The 22,291-nt window shown below is 37.5% G+C and overlaps 1 protein-coding gene across 1 annotated transcript; it reads right to left on the reverse strand.

Annotated features, from left to right (window-relative positions):
- Positions 1–13,806: 13,806 nt before the first annotated feature.
- Positions 13,807–21,878, reverse strand: AVPR1A (arginine vasopressin receptor 1A). The gene is made up of 2 exons (XM_003926517.4): positions 20,139–21,878; positions 13,807–17,905 (listed from the first exon to the last, which is right to left on the reverse strand). Exons 1-2 carry the CDS (start codon positions 21,106–21,108, stop codon positions 17,619–17,621), a joined length of 1,257 nt encoding a protein of 418 aa, XP_003926566.1. The 5' UTR covers positions 21,109–21,878; the 3' UTR covers positions 13,807–17,618.
- Positions 21,879–22,291: the final 413 nt, after the last annotated feature.

Raw genomic sequence — 22,291 nt, forward strand, 5'->3', positions numbered from 1 at the left:
GAACATAGCATAAAAACTTAGTATAGGCAACATCATCCTCAGACATTTCTTTGGAAAGATTGAAATTGAAAATTAACATACTGAGGAGGATCAGGTCAGTTTTTCTTTACTTGTATACAAGATGAAATATTGTTTTCCTTTGGGGGTCATGTTGTATTAAATATATATGCACCTCTAAGCATTAGAATTATATTCAATAGGATGAGACAAGAGAGCCTCTTGGAAACGCAGAGAAAGGTAGACTTACATCTTCCACTTTATAATCAATTCAGACATAAACTCATTGAGTGCAATGGTGGGAGAATTGTTTGCACTGTTTGAATTGCTCTCTCTTCATATTTCTGCCTCCCTCTTTCCTTTTTCTCCTTTTTTTTTTTTTTTTTTTTTTTTTTGGTGAGACAGCTCTCGCTCTGTCACCCAGTCTGAAGGCAGTGGTTCGATCTTGACTCACTGCAACCTCTGTCTCCTGGGCTCAAGGGATCCTCCTACCTCAGCTTCTTGAGCAGCTGGGACTCTAGGCACACACCACTATGCCTAATTTTAAAAAAATGTAGAGATGAGGTCCCACTATACTGCCTGTGCTAGTCTCGAACTCCTGAACTCAAGCAATCCTCTCTCCTGGACCTCTCAAAGTGCTGGGATTATAGTTGTGATTGATGGCACCAAGTTTCTCCTTTGTTTTATTTTTCTATTAGAGAGCATTCAGTGAAATCCTTCTAATAGAAATTCTTTAATCACTTGACTCTTTTAAACAGAAGCTTCATCCCTGGCAGGGCCCACACAGATGCCTATTAAGCAAGTCCAATTTATTCGGGGGCTTTTGTGATGACAGCAGTTGTGAAATTGGTTAAAGAAGAGAGGTAAAAGTCTAAAAGAGACCTTTTACATTAACTAGTGAAGTAGGTGACTTATTTAACATCATACAGCTGCCTCAGAAAAACAGAGCGACACTAGATATTTCAAAGAGAGGAGATTTAGCACAGGAAATGTGCTACACACATGTTGGAAGGCTGAAAGAGTAAAGGGGGAGGCTGTGAAAGTAGCACAAATATTAGAAACTGCAGGAGTCTTTCATCACATCTAAAGCCATGGAAAAATAAAGGAGAAGAGGTGTTACAGAATTAAAGAACTTAGAGAAATGTTCTCACAACAGGTGCTCAGGTCTTTAAGGGGAGTGCCCGGCAGCTAGTGCTAGGATCTCTAAAAATGGTCATTTGCAGCCTGGCTATGGTACGTTCAAGGTGGGGAATTCACAGCTAGTGTTTTAGAATTCTAGGGGACGCTCTGTGGCTGGTACTCAGACCACTGATGGGGCATCGTATGCTGGGCCAAAGCTGTCCTCCATAGCCAGAGGACATCTACAAGTGCTCCCAACTTCTAACCTCCTAGTGATGCTTCCTATTAGAAATGTAACAGGCAGCCAGTTGGCAAGGGAATTTGGCAAATGTAGAGTGCATGCTCAAGCCCCAGTATCATAAGCAGAGCACAGAAGAGGGATCTCAGGGCTGAGACACAAGTCAAGAGGGAGTACAGTGACCATGACAAGGTTGTTGATGTGTTGTTAACAACAGCATATAAACTGGAATGAAACTTTTTCAGATCGGTTAAAAGGACAGAAAATGAAAGAGACAGGAGGAATGGAAGAAAGAAGTTTTAATAAAAAAAACCTTTTAAATAAATCACAAAATTCAATTTTATTGTGAATCTAATAGTAACTTACTCTGTGTCCACATGATGTATAATGCTTTATAGCCCCAACCATAAAACTAAATGTGAAACATGATGCCTGACATCTCCGACACAGTAGGATTCTACACAATGGGAAATACCCTGAAGATTGGTTTTATCCATAACCCATGGAACTACCAGAGCTTGAGCAAGCCTCAGAGCTACTGATTGGATGGGGTACAGAAGTCAGCGCTCTCTCCTCTCTCCCCCATGCACGCCATTCTTCCAGATTTCACTAAAATCATCTGTGGGTTTTTGTTAGTTTGTAATTTCGTATACACATTGGGCTTCTAAATACGATTTGCTTTGTTGGAGTTTCTTTAGCTAAAAATATTTTCATACTTTCTCCTATAGAAGATTCTAAAACTGTGTCTACGAGTAGAGAATAACTGGATAAAAAAGTGCTTAACATAAAAATAATATCTAGAGGGCCAAATGTGGTGACTCACGGCTGTAATTCCAACACTGTGGAAGGCTGAGGCAGGCGGATCATAAGGTCAGGTATTTGAGATCAGCCTGTCCAACATGGTGAAACCTCGTCTCTACTAAAAATAAAAAAATTAGCCAGTCATGATGGCATGCGCCTGTAATCCCAGCTACTCAGGAGGCTGAGGCAGGAGAATCCCTTGAACCCAGGAGGCAGAGGCCGCAGTGAGCTGAGATCACACCACTGCACTACAGCCTGGGTGACAGAGCGAGACTCCACCTCAAAAACAAAACAAAACAAACAAACAAAAAACACAGGCAGAGGATTGCTTGATTGAGCCTGGGAGGTCAAAGCTGCAATGAGCCGTGATCATGCCACTGCACTCCTGCCTGGATAACAAACAGACCAAGACCCTGCCTCAAAAAAAATCAAAGAAAGTAAATGCAAATTGCCAAAAGTTGTATGTTATATTTTTACCTCAGAAAAATCCTTCATCGTATTATTACTAAATGAGAGCATAAGCTCTAGATTCATATCACCAGCACTTGAATTCCACCTCTGACTTTGATAGTAAGCTGTGTGACCTTAAGTTAGCTACTTAACCTCTCTGTGATTGTGTTTCCTTGCCTCTAAAAATAAGAATGAGAAATAGCATTGCGGTTAAGATGACATGAAACAATCCATGCAAAGTGCTTAGATGCATGCCGTTAGGCACATGCTAAATTCTCAATGAATGTTAACCTTTATTGTAATCATCAACCCATTTCCTGTTAAGGAACTTGAGGATTATGTTAAATTTTTTTAGTACTACAAACTAACAAAGTAGGAAAATGAAGCAAAATCCGGAAAGTCTGAGGCAAATATTGTTTCTATTATTTTACACTTTATCACAACTGTGTTTCTATTTTAAATTTACTATCATTTCCTGATAGCATCTTGTATTAAACTCTCAATTGACTTATTCATTCTCTGGTGGTATTTGAAACAAATCAATTTTTGTAAGATGGTTTATTGTGTATGGTATTTTTTTGTACTTGAACACTTAAAAATTAAGCTTCACAGCAGCTTATAATTAAAAAGTAACACAGTAAAGCTAACCATTAACAACATTAAATGTAAAAGCTGATAATATAGAGACACGAGGTTAAAATGTTTAAAATTTTTCAAGAACTGAGCTTAAGAAAAAACAACTATTTGGACTTGAATTTGTGAGCAGAAGTGACAAGGAGGCCACTTGATAGATAGCTGGGAGGGCTGAAAAAGAAACATTCATCTGAAAGATAAAGTTTTTCCTCTTCTTGAACTCAAAGAAGAATATGTTATGACTGAGGAACATCAAATTTCACCTGTTTCAAGAGAGAGTGCTAGATACCATTTTCATGTACAATTAAAAAAAATTTTTTTTTAAATACAAACAAAAAGTTGTATTTTTTTTTTAAATTTTCATTACATGTCATGCTGTGCCCTCAAATTATTGACATCATTACTCTGCGTGCTGCAGGAAAATTCACTATCTTGTACATAACGTTGCCAGTTGCTGTGACTGAGATAAATGAAACTCTGAAGGGTCTCACATCAGCAACTCCATTCTCTGACCCAAGAGGCTTCCTTCTTCTAACCACTCAGTAGTCACAGAGCCTGTTCTACCACATGACCAGAGGGGTCAAACTGCAAGATTTGGCAAAATGCAAGTTCTAGCAGTTCTGTAGGCTGCCTGTTTCACTTAAGAGTGTATCATGAATGTTTTCCTATGATTTTAATTATTTATCTGAAATATCAGTGTTATATCTATAGTGCTTAAATGCATGAGTATGCAATTTTACTTATTCAGTCATCTATTATTTGACATTTTTTTGCTTTATCTAATTCTTCACTATAATAAACAATCTTGAACTGAAAATTCTTTGCTCACGTTTCTAACTTGTCTTTAGTATAAAGTTTTGCAGTGATATTTTTTGTTCCAAATATATGAATATTTTAAAGCTTTTGGTATATTGTAGATCATTTTCAGAAAATGTTGTAGCAATTTACAGTCTAGCTAGATGGTTATAAAGAATTTTACAATATCCTATTAATGTTGGGAATTAACATTTCTTTATTGTGGTAAAACAGATAACATGAGATCCACTATCTTAACAAATTTTCAGGTGTACAGTTTGGTACTGACCAGTGCAATATTGTACATCAGATCTATGGAACTGATTCATCTCATATAACCAAAGCTTTATACCCATTGGACTACAACTCCCCATTTCCTATTTCCCTCTGCCCCTGGTAACCACCATTCTACTTTCTACTTCTATGGGTTTGACCATTTTAGATACCTCATATAAATTGAATGATACAGTGTTTGTTCTTATATGACTGGATAATTTCTCTTAGCATAAACTCCTCAAGGTTCATTCACTTGTTGCCTATGGCAGGATTTCCTTCTTTTTTATGGCTGAATAAAAATCTACTGTGGTATATGCCTCATTTTCTTTGTCCATTCACCTGTCAATGGGTGTATAGGCTGCTTCTTTGTCTTGGCTATTGTGGATAATGCTGCAATGAACATGGGAATGCATATGAGTGTATATATCCCTTTAAGATATTGATTTTAATTATTTGGGAAAATACCCAAAAGTGGGATTATTGAAACATATGGTAATTCTATTTTTAATTTTTTGAGGAACCTCCACTCCATCCTGTTTTTCATAATGGCTGTACCTTTTATATTCCCACTAACAGAATACAAGGGTTCCAATTTCTCCACATCCTTACTAACATCTATTTATTTGTTTTTGATAATTGTCAGCCTAATTGGCGTGAAATGATATCTTGCTGAATTTTTTCCTGATAATTAATGACATTGAACATCTTTTCATGTGTCTGTTGGCCATTTGTTTGTCCTCTTTTGAGAAATGTTTATTTGGGTCCTTTGCCCATTTTTCAATCAAAAATTCCTAACTAATTTTTTCCTATTGAGGTACAAGAGTTCCTCATATGTTTTGGATATTAATCCCTTTTCAGATATATTATTTGCAGATACGTTTTCCCATTCTGTAGGTTGCCTTTTTACCTTGTTGATTGTTTCCTTTGCTGTTTAAAAGCTTTTCGTTTTGATATAGTTACATTGTTCTATTTTTGCTTTTGTTACCTGTGCTTTCTTTGTCATATTCAAAAAAATCTCATTTGTCTCAAGATATTTTCTAACTTCCCCTTTTTGATTTCTTCTTTGACCCATTGGTTGCTCAAAAGTTGGTTCTTTAATTTTCATGTATTTGTGAATTTCCACTTTATCTTCTCTTACTGATTTCTAGTTTAATTCTCTTGTGATTAGAAGATGTTTATAGATTTCAGTCTTCTTAAATTTGTTATGACTTGTTTTATGACTTCATATGTGATCTAGCCTGGAGAATGTTTCACGTGCATTTTAGAAGAATGCGTATTCTGCTGCTACTGGGTAGAATGTTCTGTGTATAGCTGTTAGGTTCATTTGGGCTATTGTGTTGTTCAAGTCCTCTGTTTCCTTATTGATTTTTCTGTTTGGATATTTTGTTCATTATTGAAAGTGGAATATTGAAGTCTACTACTATCATCATATTGCTATTTCTCCCTTCTGTTCTGTTAATGTTTGCTTAACATATTGAGGTGCTTTGATGTTGGGTATGTCAAATGTTCAAAATTACTATGTCTTCCTGTTGGGTTGACCTTTTCATTGTTATATAATGCCCTTTTTGTCTCTTGTAACTTTTTTTGACTTACAATATATTTTCTCTGATATAAATATAGCTGTCCCTACTTTCTTTGGTTGCTGTTTACATGGAATATCTTTTTCATCCCTTTTCCTTCAGGCTATGTGTTTTTAAATCCAAAATGAGTATCTTGTGGGAAATATATAATTGGATCATTTAAAATATTTAGTTAGCCATATTGTCTTTTGATTGAAGGATAAACCATGTATGCTTTAAGATATCATTTGCGGAATGGGACTTACTATTACTTTTGTTATTTGTTTTCTGTTTATCTCTATTTGCCTGCACTATTTGGGCTGGTAACTGCACAGTAAGGAAAAAGAGTCACCTCTCCCAGTCTTCATGAATTGGTCTCAATGAGAGAAAATCCTCATTGGTCTACTAGGCCGCAAATTTTGGGGACCTCTCAAATCTTCTCTGTATGTACCTGTCCTCTGAACTTGTGCACATGAAGCTTCATTGAGAGAGATTTTCCAGTATCTTATTGCAAGAGTTCATAATCTCTTTCCCACCTGGTGTCCCTCTGCTGTGTTGTGGATCTTCTGGAACAATGGCATGCCCTGAGCTAGTGTATGTGTGCTCATCTAAGTGGCCACATTTGTCCTCTATGGCCCCAGGCTTATAGAGTATGCCAGTCCCTTTAAAACTTGGAAATAGGCAAGATAGAAGCCAGTCCCTTGGGCAGCACCTAAAAACATTGGATTATTGATATATGGTCTGACCCTTCCCTCCACAGGAAAAACCTGGAAACTTGGACTTCCACCTGCTCACTGTGCATTGAGCCAGGGTGGAGGGTCTCTAAAAGTTGATTGCACACTAATTCACACTAATTAATTTTGTTAAACTAGCCTTCAGAGTCTAGAGTACAATGGGTCCTGTCAGTACTCTGAGACAGGTGAAATAAAAGCTAGTTGGTTAGCCAGGGCCGGAAAATGTTGAAATATTAGACATATGCTCCAACTCTTCCTCCACAGGGAGAAGCTGAGATTTGGGTCTTTCTTTGTCTACTTGCCCAAATGGGCTCTAGTGAGTTCTTGTGGGCTAACTTTACTCTTAACCAACAAACTGTGTAGCGTTCTTTTCTGTCAGCACTTAGATTCAGGCAAGGCAGAAACCAATGCATAGGGCATACCCCAAGGAAGTCAGAATATTGGACATTTGGCCCAGTTCTTTTCTTTTCTTCCCATGCAGAAACTGAGAGTTGGGGGTTTCCTCCCCATCTTGTGGTGGTGTATCTAGGAGAGAGATTATGGCAAGGTGAGGTGGGTGTCAAGTTTTCCTACCTGCTTCGATGCAACTGATTGCACACTTACCCAGGGTGCAGAAGCCTCTGTCAATTGGGTTTCTGGATATTTCACAAAGGAATTTGGTTCACATATTTTTGTTGAATTGGTATGTCTGTGAATGGAAGGATGTTAGGTAGCTTCCTATTCTACCATACAACTGAAGCCACTCCGTTAGGATTTTTTAAACATATTTAAATATGCATAAAAATATTTCCTCATTGTATTAATTTTTGTTTATGAGTGGGATTAAGTATTTTCACAGGAACACATCATTATTATTTTCCTATGTATGTCTTTTTACCATTTTTCTATTGGTGTAATATAAATTCTATTCTTTTTTTTTCTTTATTCGACAAAGCTCTTTAAAAATGACAAACATTTTGGCATAGATATCACCAATATATCATTCCAGTCAGCCATTTTTTCCCTAAATTTTACATTTTTGACATACGGAAGTTTCAAATTGTTATATAAACTTATCAGTATGTTTCCTTATGATTTCTTAACATGATGAAATATTAAAGCAGTTTCTCATTCTTTTATTATATAAATATGTACCTGTATTTTCCTCTTCTACTTTAATGTTTTAATGTTTCAATTTAAAATGGATCTTATTTTTATAAGATACACATTAAAGATATTATAAACCCTACTGGATTGTTTGCCATCTGTGGCAATGTCAACATTTCCAAAGATATATTCTATGAAAAGTGAGAATAGCATGACCTAGAAAAATAGGTTGTATAGTCATATATGTTGGGAAATATTGCAGGTTGGAGTGGTCAAAATTCATTTAAAAATCCTGATCTGTCTTCCTGCATTGTGGTGGTTGAAAAGCAAAGAACATAAACAAAAACCCTATGTTTTATTTTATTTTTATGTTTTATTTAATTTTTGTTTTATTTTTCTATAAGTTATTGGGGTACAGGTGGTATTTGGTTAATGAATAAGTTCTTCAGTGGTGACTTATGATATTTTGGTGCACCCATCACCCAAGCAGTATAAACCGCACCATATTTGTAGTCTTTTAACCCTCACCCCTCCCACTCTTCCTCCCAACTCCCCAAAGTCCATTGTATTATTCCTATGCCTTTGCGTCCTCATAGCTTAGCTCCCACATATCAGTGAGAACATACGATGTTTGGTTTTTCCATTCCTGAGTTATTTCACTTGGAATAACAGTCTCCAATCTCATTCAGGTCACTGCAAATGCTATTAATTCATTCCTTTTTATGGCTGCATAGGATTCCATTATCTATATATCTATATATCTATATCTATATCTATATCTATATCTATATCTATATCTATAGATATATATGACATTTCTTTATCCACTCATTGATTGATGGGCATTTGGGCTGGTTCCACAATTTTGCAATTGTGAAGTGTGCTACTATAAACATGTATGTCCAAGTGTCTTTTTCAAATAATGACTTCTTTTCCTCTGAGTAGATATCCAGTAGTGGGATTGCTGGATCAAATCATAGTTCTACTTTTAGTAAGTAGCACTTAGTAAGGAACACTATTATAATGGAGCAGGATATGAAGACCAATGAGCTGATAAGAGCTGTGTAAGCAATGCTAAAAGGGCAAGGGGAAAGCGTTGATCTCCAAGTGTAAATGGGCAGAAGCAAGGCTAGGGTAGAAGCTAATGAACTTGGGGAAAGGGGTTCATTACCTGGCTAGATGGGCCAGCATAAAGTGGTGATTTACTGATGTTGGAAGCCAGTTCCAGGGAAGGAGAAAAATATATTCACATTAGGAAGTTGAATATTCTAATTTACAGATCTACATTTAGCTCTGCCCCCTTTTCCCAACTCAGCCCCAAACTGGAGGGGCAAATGGAAAAGCCATGCACAGTATGGCTGGAAATAGGGACCCTTTTCAAGGTTAAAGAAGTTATAGCTGATGAGAAACTATTTTTCCTCTCTTCCTGAAATGTTGTTCAGAGACACATTTTCTGCATATAAATAAGAGATGAAAATAACACCTAATTAAGTCTAAAATATTCAAGACGCAACATTAAAATTCATGAAATCTAATGAATGATAGGTGTCCCATTAGTTCTCATTTACCAATAGAACTCCCAAGCTGAAGCTGGTCACACACCTCTATTTTCTACAGAGAAATTTAATCAAAAATATTTTGAAATGGTAAAGGCTAATTTTAATAGCTTCTCATCCTAATGAAGCCATAAATCATATTAACATTCTGTTTTCCAAAGATCCTGAAGTTGCTTATCTCCTGGAATGTCAGTTGAAACACAAAGGCCTTGGAAAGCACAGACTTGAACAACTCCCATAACAGAAACAGAAAAAGCAGTGAGTGGTTTAGAACAAATGAACTCTGAAATTTTTAGCCTATCTTTGACACCAAAATAATACCTTATTCAAAGCATTCATTCCCATACTGTGTATGTAACTGACTATAAATTCAAGATTTATCTGAACGTTGTTCTTTCTTTATTGAACAATTTTAAGTATTAGCTTACCAATTTTGCCTAGGCAGGGTTAAGTCATTAAAAAAAAAATAATCCCTGAAAGGTAATTTTTATAGTTATCTAAACTATAATCTTATTGAAGTTTCTCAAGAATTCTTCACCATATTAACTGTAACTTATAATAGATTAGGAAAAAAAGACATTTATGAATATTTTCAAAGAACTTCCAAATGGCATATTTTCCTCTTCTGTCCTGTCATTGGGATCCCTCTTCTCATCCTGTGCATCCTTAACCATTTATCTGCATTGCTTTGAGCCAGGGATGGAGTAGATTATTTGATACCCCATTTAAAGCAATTGAAGGACAATTACCAGTTGAAATATCCCTCAAATTTCTGTAGTTTATATTCAGTTCTTTTGAAAAATTGGAGTTAGATAAGAATCTTATCCAAGCTCTTTGTTATATCCGAATGCATTGGCTTCTTTGGGTTTTCAGAAGGCTTTCAATGTTGATGGACAGTGTTCTTTTCCTTTCAAGAGCTCCTTAGGAGTAAACATTTCTTCCATGTTCTCGGATGTGTATTAGGCCCTGTTTTTCTCACGGACAAACTGCAGGACTCAGGGAGCAAGACACATTACTCATATTTAGATTGTGAAAGAGCCCTGTTCCTTTGAACAACTTGGTTCTATTGCCTAAAAGCTGAGTCACAGCTGGGAAATGGAGTTGGTATAAAGAATATGGAGTGAAGAGGGATATAAATCTTTCTGGCAGAGATTTTGGCTGGCATCTGACCCAGGTGAAAGACTAGTTGTGGTAGGATTTTTAAAAAATATTTTGATTTGTTTTAAAATATTGTAGAGATGTTGTTGAATCTATCTTATATGACACTCAAATGTAATAAAATATAATTAGGTAAGCTGAAGTAAAACTCTGGACTAGGACATTAAGATCACAGTGGATATTATTAATAGAACGTAACACATTTGCCTGTGCATTTGCTTGTGCTTGACTGTGTGGAAAAGAATGTTACATAATTTGCATATCAATATGAACAATACATACAATAATCAAGAAGAAATAGAAAAACAAGTCACCTGAGATTGGTTTCCATTTAAAGTACTATAGGATGTAAATCTGGTGGACTATCCAGAGACGATCCTGTTACTTGTGCCTACGGGAGTGGAGGGCAGTTCAACATGGAGAAATAATGACTGTATGAGATTTGCACAAATAATAAAAAGGGCAAAAATCTGAATTATTTAGGTACCCTTATATATTTTCACAACTAACATAAAATAATTTTTTTAAACGGTACTTTAAAAGCTCAATGTAAGTAGAACTCTTTGATCTAGGAAAAAGACAACATACCTTTTCGGATAAGAATAACTCTTTTGCTTAGGAAAAACATCTTAAAGACAAGGCACTGCTTTGAAATACATGGTCTAAGTAAGGGTATTTTAGACAACAAAAAGCTAAATCGTTCTACATTAAAATGTGGGAGAAATTTTCCTTTCTGGCAGAAGGAAAACCAAAGGTTTGGGGTCTTGGTGGAGAGAGGAAACCCAAGCAAGATGGCAGCCAGCAAGGTTATAAAGGGAAGGATGATTAGAGACTAATCCCCCTTATAAGGGATGTACATGGACTTTAGCATAGTGAATGTGAATCCCTGTCTCTTTGGAGGCATAATTTAAGCTCTCACTTGACCCTCTAACCTTCAGGGAAACCCCATTACACAAGGCAGAAAAATGGTCAGGGAACTAGTGAAGAAAAAGTAGTCATGAGAAGTAGGCTAATGAGCTGAGGATTAGCGAACAACAGAAACATGAATTCATAGTAACCCTTAGGATTGCTTTAAGATCTAAGGATAGGCACGGACTTTGCACAGTGAATGAGATGAAAGTACTTTATTTGAAAAGTAAAAGAAAGAGTAAGCACAGAGAGTTACAGTGTAGGGACATCCTTTGACGCTGCAGCAATTTATGTGACATAAGCTTATGGGATGCAGTTGTGTAAAAACGTGGATGCTTTGGTGAACCATAAAAGCAGGATTTTCTGGCAGGGGTTGGGGCCTATAAGCATATACTTTAAGTTCTACTAAAGTCCCACCGTGTTGTGCCTAAGGACAAGTTTCCATTATGGTGGTGACAAAGTCTTTCTATTAGGATTATTTTAAGTTTGGTCTTGAATCTGTAAATCCTTTTTTTTTCAACCAAGATAATATTACTTAGGCACCCAGATGTATTAGAGTGACTTTCCTAAGATCATTCACCTACAGATGGTAAAAACACCAGAGCTCTTGGTTCTCTCCTGTAGTACTTTTGTCAGCATACATTACTGCTTCTTGTAATTAAATCTTTTTATGATACACATTCACAATATTTTATAACACCGCATACAGATTACTATATACATATGTGTGTGTCTGTGTATGTATATGTATTTAGAATATCTACATTAATTCCATTAATTGAACATCTTTTATATGACTGTCACTAAAAATGTTTCTTTATGAAATTCTTTATGGGTCTCTTCTGGTGTACAGTGAAACTATTATTTTAGTTTTACCTGATTCATAGGACTTTGTGAAAATGTGCTTTGGTAGAAATATTGTTTATTTTTAAGAAATTATTAATCTTTTAAAATAACAGTGGTATTTTAAAATAGATACTTCAAATTCTTTTTCTTCCATTCTGGGCATTCCCTGCTTCTATGGTTTAAGCCAAACCCAAAATAAACCTTTTAGTTTATGCTATTAAGATTCAACTTGTAAAAGGAAAACAAAGTCAGACAACATAAGTTATAAAGTTAATATAATTTAAATATATTAGTCTACTGGGAAAAAATTCTAATTGTGAAGACTATTAAATAGAAATATTTTTAATCTTTAGGCCACAGAAGTCAGTCTTACCAATGTCAAGAAGTTCTAGTCATATAAGATAGATTCAACAACATCTCTATGATATTTTAAAACAAATAAAAATATTTTTTAATTTGACATAGATGATGTTTTTTAGGGCTGAATGACAAACATGACCTCAGCTAACCTCAATCATTTTGGTTGTCTAAATAAAGACTATAACAAAATTGATTTGATTCCTTAATTATAATTTATTGAAAGGGCAGCTACAAAGTTTCACTTATTCTTGCTATGGTCACTAAAGCACAAATATTTTTGTGCTCGAATACCAATCTATCAATAGCTACCAACTGTAAAACCAGTCTTTAGTTTTTCAACGTCAATATAATTAACTTGAAATATATTTCATTATCAAACTAAGTTGTAAAAGTATATTTTCAAACAAATCCAAAACTTATTTTTATTTATAGAAACAAGCCAACACACAGTAAAATTAAGGAAAAAATACACTAGTTATTTCAAATAGTACCACAAGCTATTTTTTCTGTGAAGGACCAAATATTAGATATTATCACAAAACATTTTAGCACCCACTCAAAATAAGAATCATTCAATTGGCCCCAGAAAAACACACTGAAATTATTTTACATAGCATAATAAGCAAGAGGATATAGAACACTTGAAAAACAGCTCCAAAAAATGGAATACTAAAGATGTAACATTAATTCTTAGTTCATTTGTTATGGTAATGAATTAAAGCATTATAGAATATATTTAAGTCAGAAATTCTGTAGTATGAAGACAACTACCTTGATGTGTGAAAATACTATTTTACATTAATAATAATTATTCTGGTATTTAAATCAAATTTATCCTCAGATTTTCTTTCCTGAATTTGTTATTAACAATTTAACCCTGGAACACAAAAATATTTTATTCATTCTATAATAGTTTGTTTTAATTATTATTTAGAATATAAATCAATGGGCCAGGCGCGGTGGCTCAAGCCTGTAATCCCAGCACTTTGGGAGGCCGAGGCGGGTGGATCACGATGTCAAGAGATCGAGACCATCCTGGTCAACATGGTGAAACCCTGTCTCTACTAAAAATACAAAAAAAAAATTAGCTGGGCATGGTGGCGCGTGCCTGTAATCCCAGCTACTCTGGAGGCTGAGGCAGGAGAATTGCCTGAACCCAGGAGGCGGAGGTTGCGGTGAGCCGAGATCGCGCCATTGCACTCCAGCCTGGGTAACAAGAGCGAAACTCCATCTCAAAAAAAAAAAAAAAAAAAAAAAAAACAATATAAATCAATGTAAAAATGTGGGTATATACATACACAAATACGTAAAAAAGGGCATTTAATATTTAGCCATAATAACATGACATACTACAGGTCACATATACATTTTAATTTATTGTAATTTAGTATGCCTAATAATTATGTTAAAACAATATTCTTAAAATGCTTATGTATACAATGGAACCATACAATTTGTGATTTGAACCATTTACATTGTCTTAGGCACTCAAAAGAAAAAAACTTTCTTCTGAATAGTGCTTAAATTTTGGCTCAAACTGGCTGAGGTCCAATTCTAATCAACAGTCATTCTCTAATACTCAAGGTCCTCTGTTACTTATGATTCCAAATGTTGCCAATGACAGAGTGGTACCAAAAGGGTGCATGGAGGGGGTGGGCAGGGATACAGTGGCTGCTTCTGCACTTCCAGAACTAGCATCCCAGACAGCCCTGTCCTGGGCTTACTCTAAATAACGCTATTGCCTCCAATGTGAATATCCATAAGGCTCCAATTAACATGGGTTTGTCTAATCTCTGATATTTGGGGTGAAGGATTAGGTTTAATTTCTCCCTAATTGGCATCTAACTATATTTTAGGTACAGTCAAACTCTGAAGCCATAATTTAACACTCCAAAAGTCCAATTAAGTTACAAAAATATAGGCTTTAGAGTCTGAAAGACATCAAACTTTAACTTAATTGGGTTTTTTCACTTGTGTAATAACAGATAAAAGTTGTGTTTCTTAATCATTAGTGGTTGTCCATTCTAGAAACTGTAGTAAGCTTGGCAGAGTCCTGTGTATCACTAAGATTGCTTAGTATTTTTTCTCTAAAACCACACCCTTCTCTCAATCATGGCATAAGACTTCTTGGATGATGATGGAAATTCTATATGTAGAACAAGTATGTAATTAACCCAAGAATTTCACTAATTTCCTTCACAACTGTGTTCCCAATGAAATTTCAAAATAAAAGCCTAGTAGTTTTACACCTTAAAATATACACTCCAAAATTAACCCACTAAGCACTTAATAATGCACTCTAAATTGTTTCTTTACCATCATCAGTTAATATTCATCAAATGCCCAATAGACTGGTTTCTCCCTATTTATGGATATTTTTTATGTATGACATTCCTAATAGTCACAGAGGCATTAAAATTGTATTCTTGCAGGATCTTCCCACTGCTAACTGTGAAAAATAAAGCACTGCAACACATTTTTTCTTGACTGTAAGCTGTCATTTTGGCATAATATCTCAGGTCTTCTTCTCTTTGGTCAAGAAAAGGAAAACTTCCCTTCCTGAATACTTTTTCAGTTTCCCTTCTTCTGAAATAGACAGGCAGGTAGTTTCCTTCCCATTTGAAATATTGTTTTGAGATATGTGAATTCCATTTCTGGGTACATAACATTGAGAAAATTTAGCAACCAGACAGATGAAACTTCTCAGCCTAAACCGCGGAGACCACATATTTGCCTGGTGTAGAACCAGCACCCAGATCTTGTGTCTCTCCAGCCCATTTTCTCTATCTCACCTCTCAATACATTTAAAAGGAGAAAAATACAGCTGGGTAGATTGATATGAACATTTTTTGAGAGCTGTTCTCAGAAATAACATTGAAATTAAATTGTTTTGCTAGGGGGTATATATCAACACTTTGAAGCAGGGTCTATAGGTTCTGAGGTTCTTACTTTGGAAATGGATTTAGAAAAAAAATGGATTCATCTTAGTTCCAAACCAAAAGGCTTTAGTTTCTGAACTAGCAAAGAGTTGTCAAAGCACTCAGTCTTAGAGTGCCAGGTTACTGAAATACTGCTCTAATTCAAATAATAATTTAATTAATTTAGTTGATGGCTTATATTGGACAGTACCCTTTAAAAGACAGATTTGTTATTTTTGAAGAGAAGAATTTGAAAACCTAGGGGGCTAATCTCTATAAAGCGTTTGGAAACATTTTTTTGGGGGCGTATCAATACAGGGAGCCAAAGGGCTGAGAATTTCGAAAGACAGGAGAATGAAGAGGAGTGAAGATTTTGCTTCCAGGTTCTCACAGTGCCATCCAGTTCTCATTTTCTTATCTACAAAGTTAAAAAAAGAAACTCAATAATACTATTAAAAGCAACTATGACTTTCTCTCAGGGATGCAAAAATATTTACGATGTATCCTCAAATCATTGCATGATCTCTAAGAAGAAGCCAGACAAAATAGCTAGAAAAAAAACCACTGAGTTTCATTAATGAAAAATGTAATAACAGCAAAGTGGTGTAATTGATCTCTGTGTAAAAATGAAAAAAACTGATGCTCATAGCTGGTTTTGATCTACCTGCAGTCAAAGAAAAGTAAGTTCTACATTTAAATTGGAAAACTTTAGTCAGGCAGGAGAAGTCAAGCTGCGTGGTCAATGGAAATTCTGTCCAATGAATCAGCAGATCTATATTTAAATTTTAGAATTGTATATGCCAGCCATGAAATGAACCAATTCTAGTTAATGAAAAATAAACTGGAAAACATCTGTGCAATTTTGGAGATCCCAAGGCTATAATACAAGCAACTGCTAGCATGTGTATAGTACTTTGTTATTTATGAAGTTCTTTTTACGTATTTCATTTCATTTCATCTTCACAACAACCTTGTGAGGTAAGTGTTATTAACCCCATTGTAAGTCAAAAAAACAGAGGCTTTATATGTGCTTAAGAAACTTGCCTAAAGTCAAGCATTTAATAATGAAGGAAGCCAGTCTGGGCACAGAGCAGTTCTCTTTCCATCTGTCACTCATGTCCGAACCCTGTCTCATCTCTGCTTTGCAAGTGTCAGATGAGTGAGAGATTAGAAAGACAAAGCTACTTTTAATTAAATATGTGAGGACATTTTATATCCTGAGTCACTCTTTAGGATACTCATACAATGAATCTGAATTCACCAAACCTGAAGATGATCTTGTTCATATCCAACATAGCACAGAATACCCTTACAACACTGATCAACATATGGTTACAAAGTTCAAGAGAAAGTCTACAGAATATGGTAAGCAATCCTTTTCTACCCTTTTAATAAAATCTGGCTTACCTCATACAAATCTGACTATAAATCAACCTCACAATAGGGGAAAAAAGATATTTTTGGCCAGTCAACAACATTTCCTTTCACCTTCAGCATCTTAGTAATCGTGCTTTCCTTGACCAATAATATGTGAAGATCTGAAAGGAGGGCGCCACTGGTTATAAAATTACCATTTTGAATGCAGGGTAACTGGTAGTTTCTAACAGAACTTTCCCCTTTCATTCTGCACTGGCTACCTCCTGCTCATTATGCCCAGATACTCGTGCCTCTTGGAGGTGCCCTCTCATCTCCAGGACACCGTTTAAGGCTGCATTTTCTGATGCACAACTTAATTTTATTGGATGAAAACATAATTTCTCTGAAGTTTTCTCTGAGTACTAAGGCTGATGATTACCTCTTTTTGTTCAGAACCAGTGCTGTACATTACATGACTTTTAAACCAAGCAAGTCTTATTTACATTAGAAATGAAAAGAAAAGACACCAATAACAAAATATAAAGCTAGGGTGGTTATGCTTTTTCCTTTAAAAGTATAACTTCTGTTATATTTCCAGGAGTTAGACCTGCACATTTTAGTGCAGCATGTTTTCATTAATATTCTGTATAAAATAATGTATAGTTTTTGGTAGCAAGGTGAAAACGCAACTAGAAATACAGTCTTGTTCCCAATGAATTGATTTATGGTTATATCAATAAAGTACATTTTTTCTTGTGATTTCTAGCTCAATTCAGCTAATGGGCCAAAAAGTCAATCCCAAGAGTCAAGTTGCATGAACTCAAGACTCAAGTTGAAACAGGAATGAATTTGATGGACTTGGAAGATTTAGGTGAGTCCTTCCATGTACCCGTACTGTTTGTTGGGCTTCGGTTGTTAGAGTAAAAAGTCTGTTTCCTGCTCATACTGTCAGTATCTTCTTTGTTGAATCTTTCCTTCAAGTTTTGGCAGCACAGGAAGCTTTGAATACAGTCTTGAAGGAGATGGCCACTAAAAAACATGTATATCCAGGGATTGCAGCAGCTATTCAAGGAAGCCAGTAATGCAGTGATGGTGACGGTAGGGTTTTCCGATTCTGCATAAAAAATATAAAGGGAAATTATTTAATGTAAGTAACTGAGCCCTGGATGAACTCATTTTTCTATTAACTAATTAAAAAGGAAAAACATTCTAGATTAGCAAAGAAAATGAACTATTTCATTTATCAATCAGGGAAACTAGGAGTGTTTGAAAATTGCTTGACTATAAAATATTTTTGTAAGCAAGATACCTTAAAATTAATGCAAGTATTTTCAAAACACTATCAAAATATTTGAATAGGATAAATGGGACTTTTCAGCGGTTACATCTATTAAATAGTTCATTTTTTAAAATCTGTATTTTCTATACTCAAACTGTGCTAATGAGCACAGCAGTTACTGAATGGCTACAATTTTAATGAAATATTAAGAGTCCGTAATAACTATGTATACCAAATTATATTTATCCTAATAACTCAGGAAAAAATATGGCATTAGGGATCAAGTTTAGTAGTTTTAAATATCCTTGTAATGTGAAAACTGTACAGAAGTCCCTGGATCATATAAGCTTTAGTTGTTATTTTTTGGTTAGAAATTTGGTTTGATTTGAAAAGAAAGCCGTCTGTAATTGTGGTTCAAACAAATTATATTAAGATGAACAGCAGAATTAGGAAATTCCAATAAGATTCTAAAATATTTTATGATAATTAGCACTGGAAAACTGCACAAATATTATAACCTTTCACAGTGGAGCTACTGTGCTGATAATATACCTTTTCTAAAAATAAGAATAATCAATAAACACCAACTTTTCCTTGATTATTACATATAAACTTGGATCTTCTTACTCTTTTTATGCCAGAAAACAATTACAGGTTATTATTTAATTATATTTTGTGCTAAGATGCTGCTTTCAAAAGTGATCAGGAGCCATGGGTAAGACAGTGTTCACAAAGAATGAAAATCACCAACCTATCTATGCACAAGTGAAGTTTTTATTACTTGTGTGTAAATCCTGCTAACGCAATAATTAGACTGAATTTCTTTATTTGATTGGCAATATTAAGAGGCTTCTAAGATCAAGCAAGATAATAGTAAACCAGAAATAAAGTGTTTCTATTACATTTTTTATTAGGGCTAATATTATAGTCTGTAAGAATATTTAAGTTAAATTCATATGGAAATGTTTTATTTGCAAATATAACTTCCAAAGCATATTACATACCTCCCCTACTCCAATTCCAAAAAGTGAAAGGGGAGACAGCTACTCCCAGATACCTATTTCCTGTTACCAGAAACATTCTGATAACAACCGTGCCATTGGAATTTATTTGGTTTGAGTTTCAACAAGCATTGAAATTTATTTGGTTTGAGTTTTTGTCTTTACTAGAAGAAAATATTTTCAAGATGCAAAATTAAATATATATATATATATATATATATATATATATTTTTTTTTTGCAAGTCACCACGAAGTTAGTTTTTCTAGTTTGGGAAGAAATTAAAAGCAAACACAGTAGTAGGTGTAGAGAACATTTCCAGTAAACTACTGTAAGAGTTATATGGAGACATGTAGAGCTGTGTGGTCAAATTAGTGGTAAAAGACTAATAAGTCAGTCTAACAAATTTAGATTATCAATTATCCTGCTTTGAAATACCATGAAAAAAGTGTTAAAGTAATCACTGTTAGAAAAAAATAGATCATAATGAGAAAGGAACATTATTAGCTAAATGCCAAATTGGAATTGCTCAATTTCTAAAGAGTCTTTCTCTAGCTTTCTTTAGAAACATATGTCTGTTTCTCTACTTGCCCCTGAGGCATTTCTACATGATTTAAAAAATTAATTGTAGTACATTTCACAGTCCAATAAAAAGCAGTTGAGACAGTAAAAGTATTTCCCTGAATCCAATAGACTTGAAATGGTATTAATACAGTAGCTAGTGATTTGGCAGAAAGTCATTATTCGTCGTAATTGCCTGGCTGACTCTAAGACACAGTTTCTGGAATTACGGTCTTAGCATCATGGCACACTACAAATGCAGAGTCCTGGGCCCTATTCCAGACATTCTTAATTAGAATGTCTGTGTGGGGAATCCAGAAATTTGCTTTTCTTTTTCCTAACAGTGTTCCTCTAAGGTGCGACTGTATGTACACACAGAAGTTTAAAAACTACTGCCCTAGAAGATACAATGAAAAGAAATGCTGTATTCTCCACACACACACACACACACACACACACGCACATACACATCTATCCCTGTACTTTCCTCTATTTTCCCGGCACGTACCAGTCCAGACGGACTTGGCATCCCAGACAGACCACATCTGGATGATGAAAAAAGGTGCCCAGCAGACGATGTAAGCCGTCACGATTACAAAAGTCATCTTCACCGTGCGGATCTTGGCGCGGGAAACGGACTTCACGCTGCTGACACAGGGCGCGAGCAGGAACCCCTTTTGGAAGGCACCACCCGCTTGCTCTGCGCCCTTGCTCTGGCGCGACGCGGTCTTCCCGCGGACGTTGCGCCAGATGTTGTAGCAGATGAAGCCGTAGCAGGTACCCAAGATGACCACGGGCGCCACGAAGATGCCGCCCGTCATCCAGGTCACGTAGGCACGGGGACCCCAGGGCTGGATGAAGGTGGCCCAGCAGTCGCGGGCCTTGGTGACGTTGTTCACCTCGATCACGGAGAAGACGAAGTATTGCGGCGTGCTCAGCACGAAGCTCAGCACCCAGGCGGCCGCTATCATGAGGCGCGAGCGGCGCGCGGGCTGTTGCAGAGTCTTGAGCGGGTGGCACACGGCGATGTAGCGGTCTGCCGTCATGACGACCAGCATGTAGGCGGACGCGAACATGCCGAACACCTGCAGGTGCTTCACCACGCGGCACAGCCAGTCGGGGCCGCGGAAGCGGTAGGTGATGTCCCAGCACAACTGCGGCAGCACTTGGAAGAAGGCGACGGCCAGGTCGGCCAGGCTGAGGTGTCGGATGAAGAGGTGCATGCGGGACGTCTTGCGCGGCGTCCGGTGCAGCGCCAGCAGCACGCTGCTGTTGCCCAGCACGGCCACCGCGAAGGTCACCGCCAGCACGGCGATCTCCAGTTTGGCTAGCTCCTCGTTGCGCACGTCCTTTGGCGGGCCGTTACCTTCTCCAGAGGGTTCGGTCTCCTGGCTCGTGTTGGCACCACCGGTGACCAAAGGCCACCATGGGCTGGAGTTGCCCGAGGAGCCCGCGTCGGGGCCGGGGGAGAAACGCATGCTGTCTAAGCAGCGCCTGCTCGCCTTCCTCGGAGCCCCAGCTCTCGCGGGACGCTCCCTCCACGCCTCGCAGGACTTGGGCTCCTCGCCTCGTCCTCGCCTCCGACGCGCGCTCGCCGCTGGCCGGGCTCTGCGAATCCTCCAGCGGGCGTCTCCCAGAGCAGCGTCCCGCCTGCCCACGGAGCAGCTCTCAGCGGGGTGAGCCGGCCCTTCTCCCTGCTCTACCTTTTTTCAACTTTAGCGAAGTCGGGAAGGTGCGCTCTGAGCTTGCGGAAGCGCTGGGTTCCCAGCTCAAGTATTTATGCCGTGCTTGTTTGCTCAGGATTCGCTCCCTCTCGCTCTAGCGGCGGAAGACTGCTGGTTGCCTGGAGTTGTTCTCCCTGGAGTTGTTCTTTTTTTTCCCTCTCCCTACGTCGGTGTTTGTCCTCTTTGCATCACTGCTGCGGGGGTGGAGCTGGGAGACTTGCTGATTCCTCCGCACAGTAGGCGGGATCGTGGCGCCTTCCTGCTCTTGACTTCCAAATCTTGGACGTGTCATGCCTTTTCTGGGCTCATGGCCTTTTCCTCAAGCTTGCCTCACTAGCCTCTTTAACCGTGCATTTGGCTTGAACAGGCTAAGCGCAGGGCCTGGAAATCTCCAGTCCGTGCACCGGTGCGCGAGCACTCGACCTCACCTCCTCCAGTGCGGGTTTCTTCCTCCTCACCGAGCTCATCCTGGTGCAGCTAGTCTGGCAAATTTTATTCCCGAGGCAAATTTTCCCGGGACAAACATTTCTCCCCACTCCCCATCTGCGGAGGAAGAGCGGTGCGTCCTAAAGGGCTATCTCTTCCTAGTAAAGTCTTCGATGCATGCTGTTCGTTACCTTGTGTTTGCGACGGGAAGAACACGCTCATCACATTGCAGCCCCAGGGGCTGCTGTGCTGGTATTCACAGCGGGCGGGGGTGGGGGGAGAGTGTCTCCTTGGGGCCTAGGGACTTAGGGAGTTTTCTCTAGATTCCTGGCGTTTTCTGCGGGAAAAGCCCGATTCCCATAGCGGGGATAGCGGAAATTTGGCCGTAGTAGTCCCTGGGGACCGTCTGGTTACTACTGAGTCGTGGGGACATCTTTTGGGGTGGACAAATAGCAGCTGCCGGACAGCGGTGACCCAGGCAGTGCTGTCCAGGGAAAAGGACAAAACCCGC

This window comes from Saimiri boliviensis, chromosome 7 (assembly GCF_048565385.1).
Source record: "Saimiri boliviensis isolate mSaiBol1 chromosome 7, mSaiBol1.pri, whole genome shotgun sequence".
NCBI lineage: Eukaryota > Metazoa > Chordata > Mammalia > Primates > Cebidae > Saimiri > Saimiri boliviensis.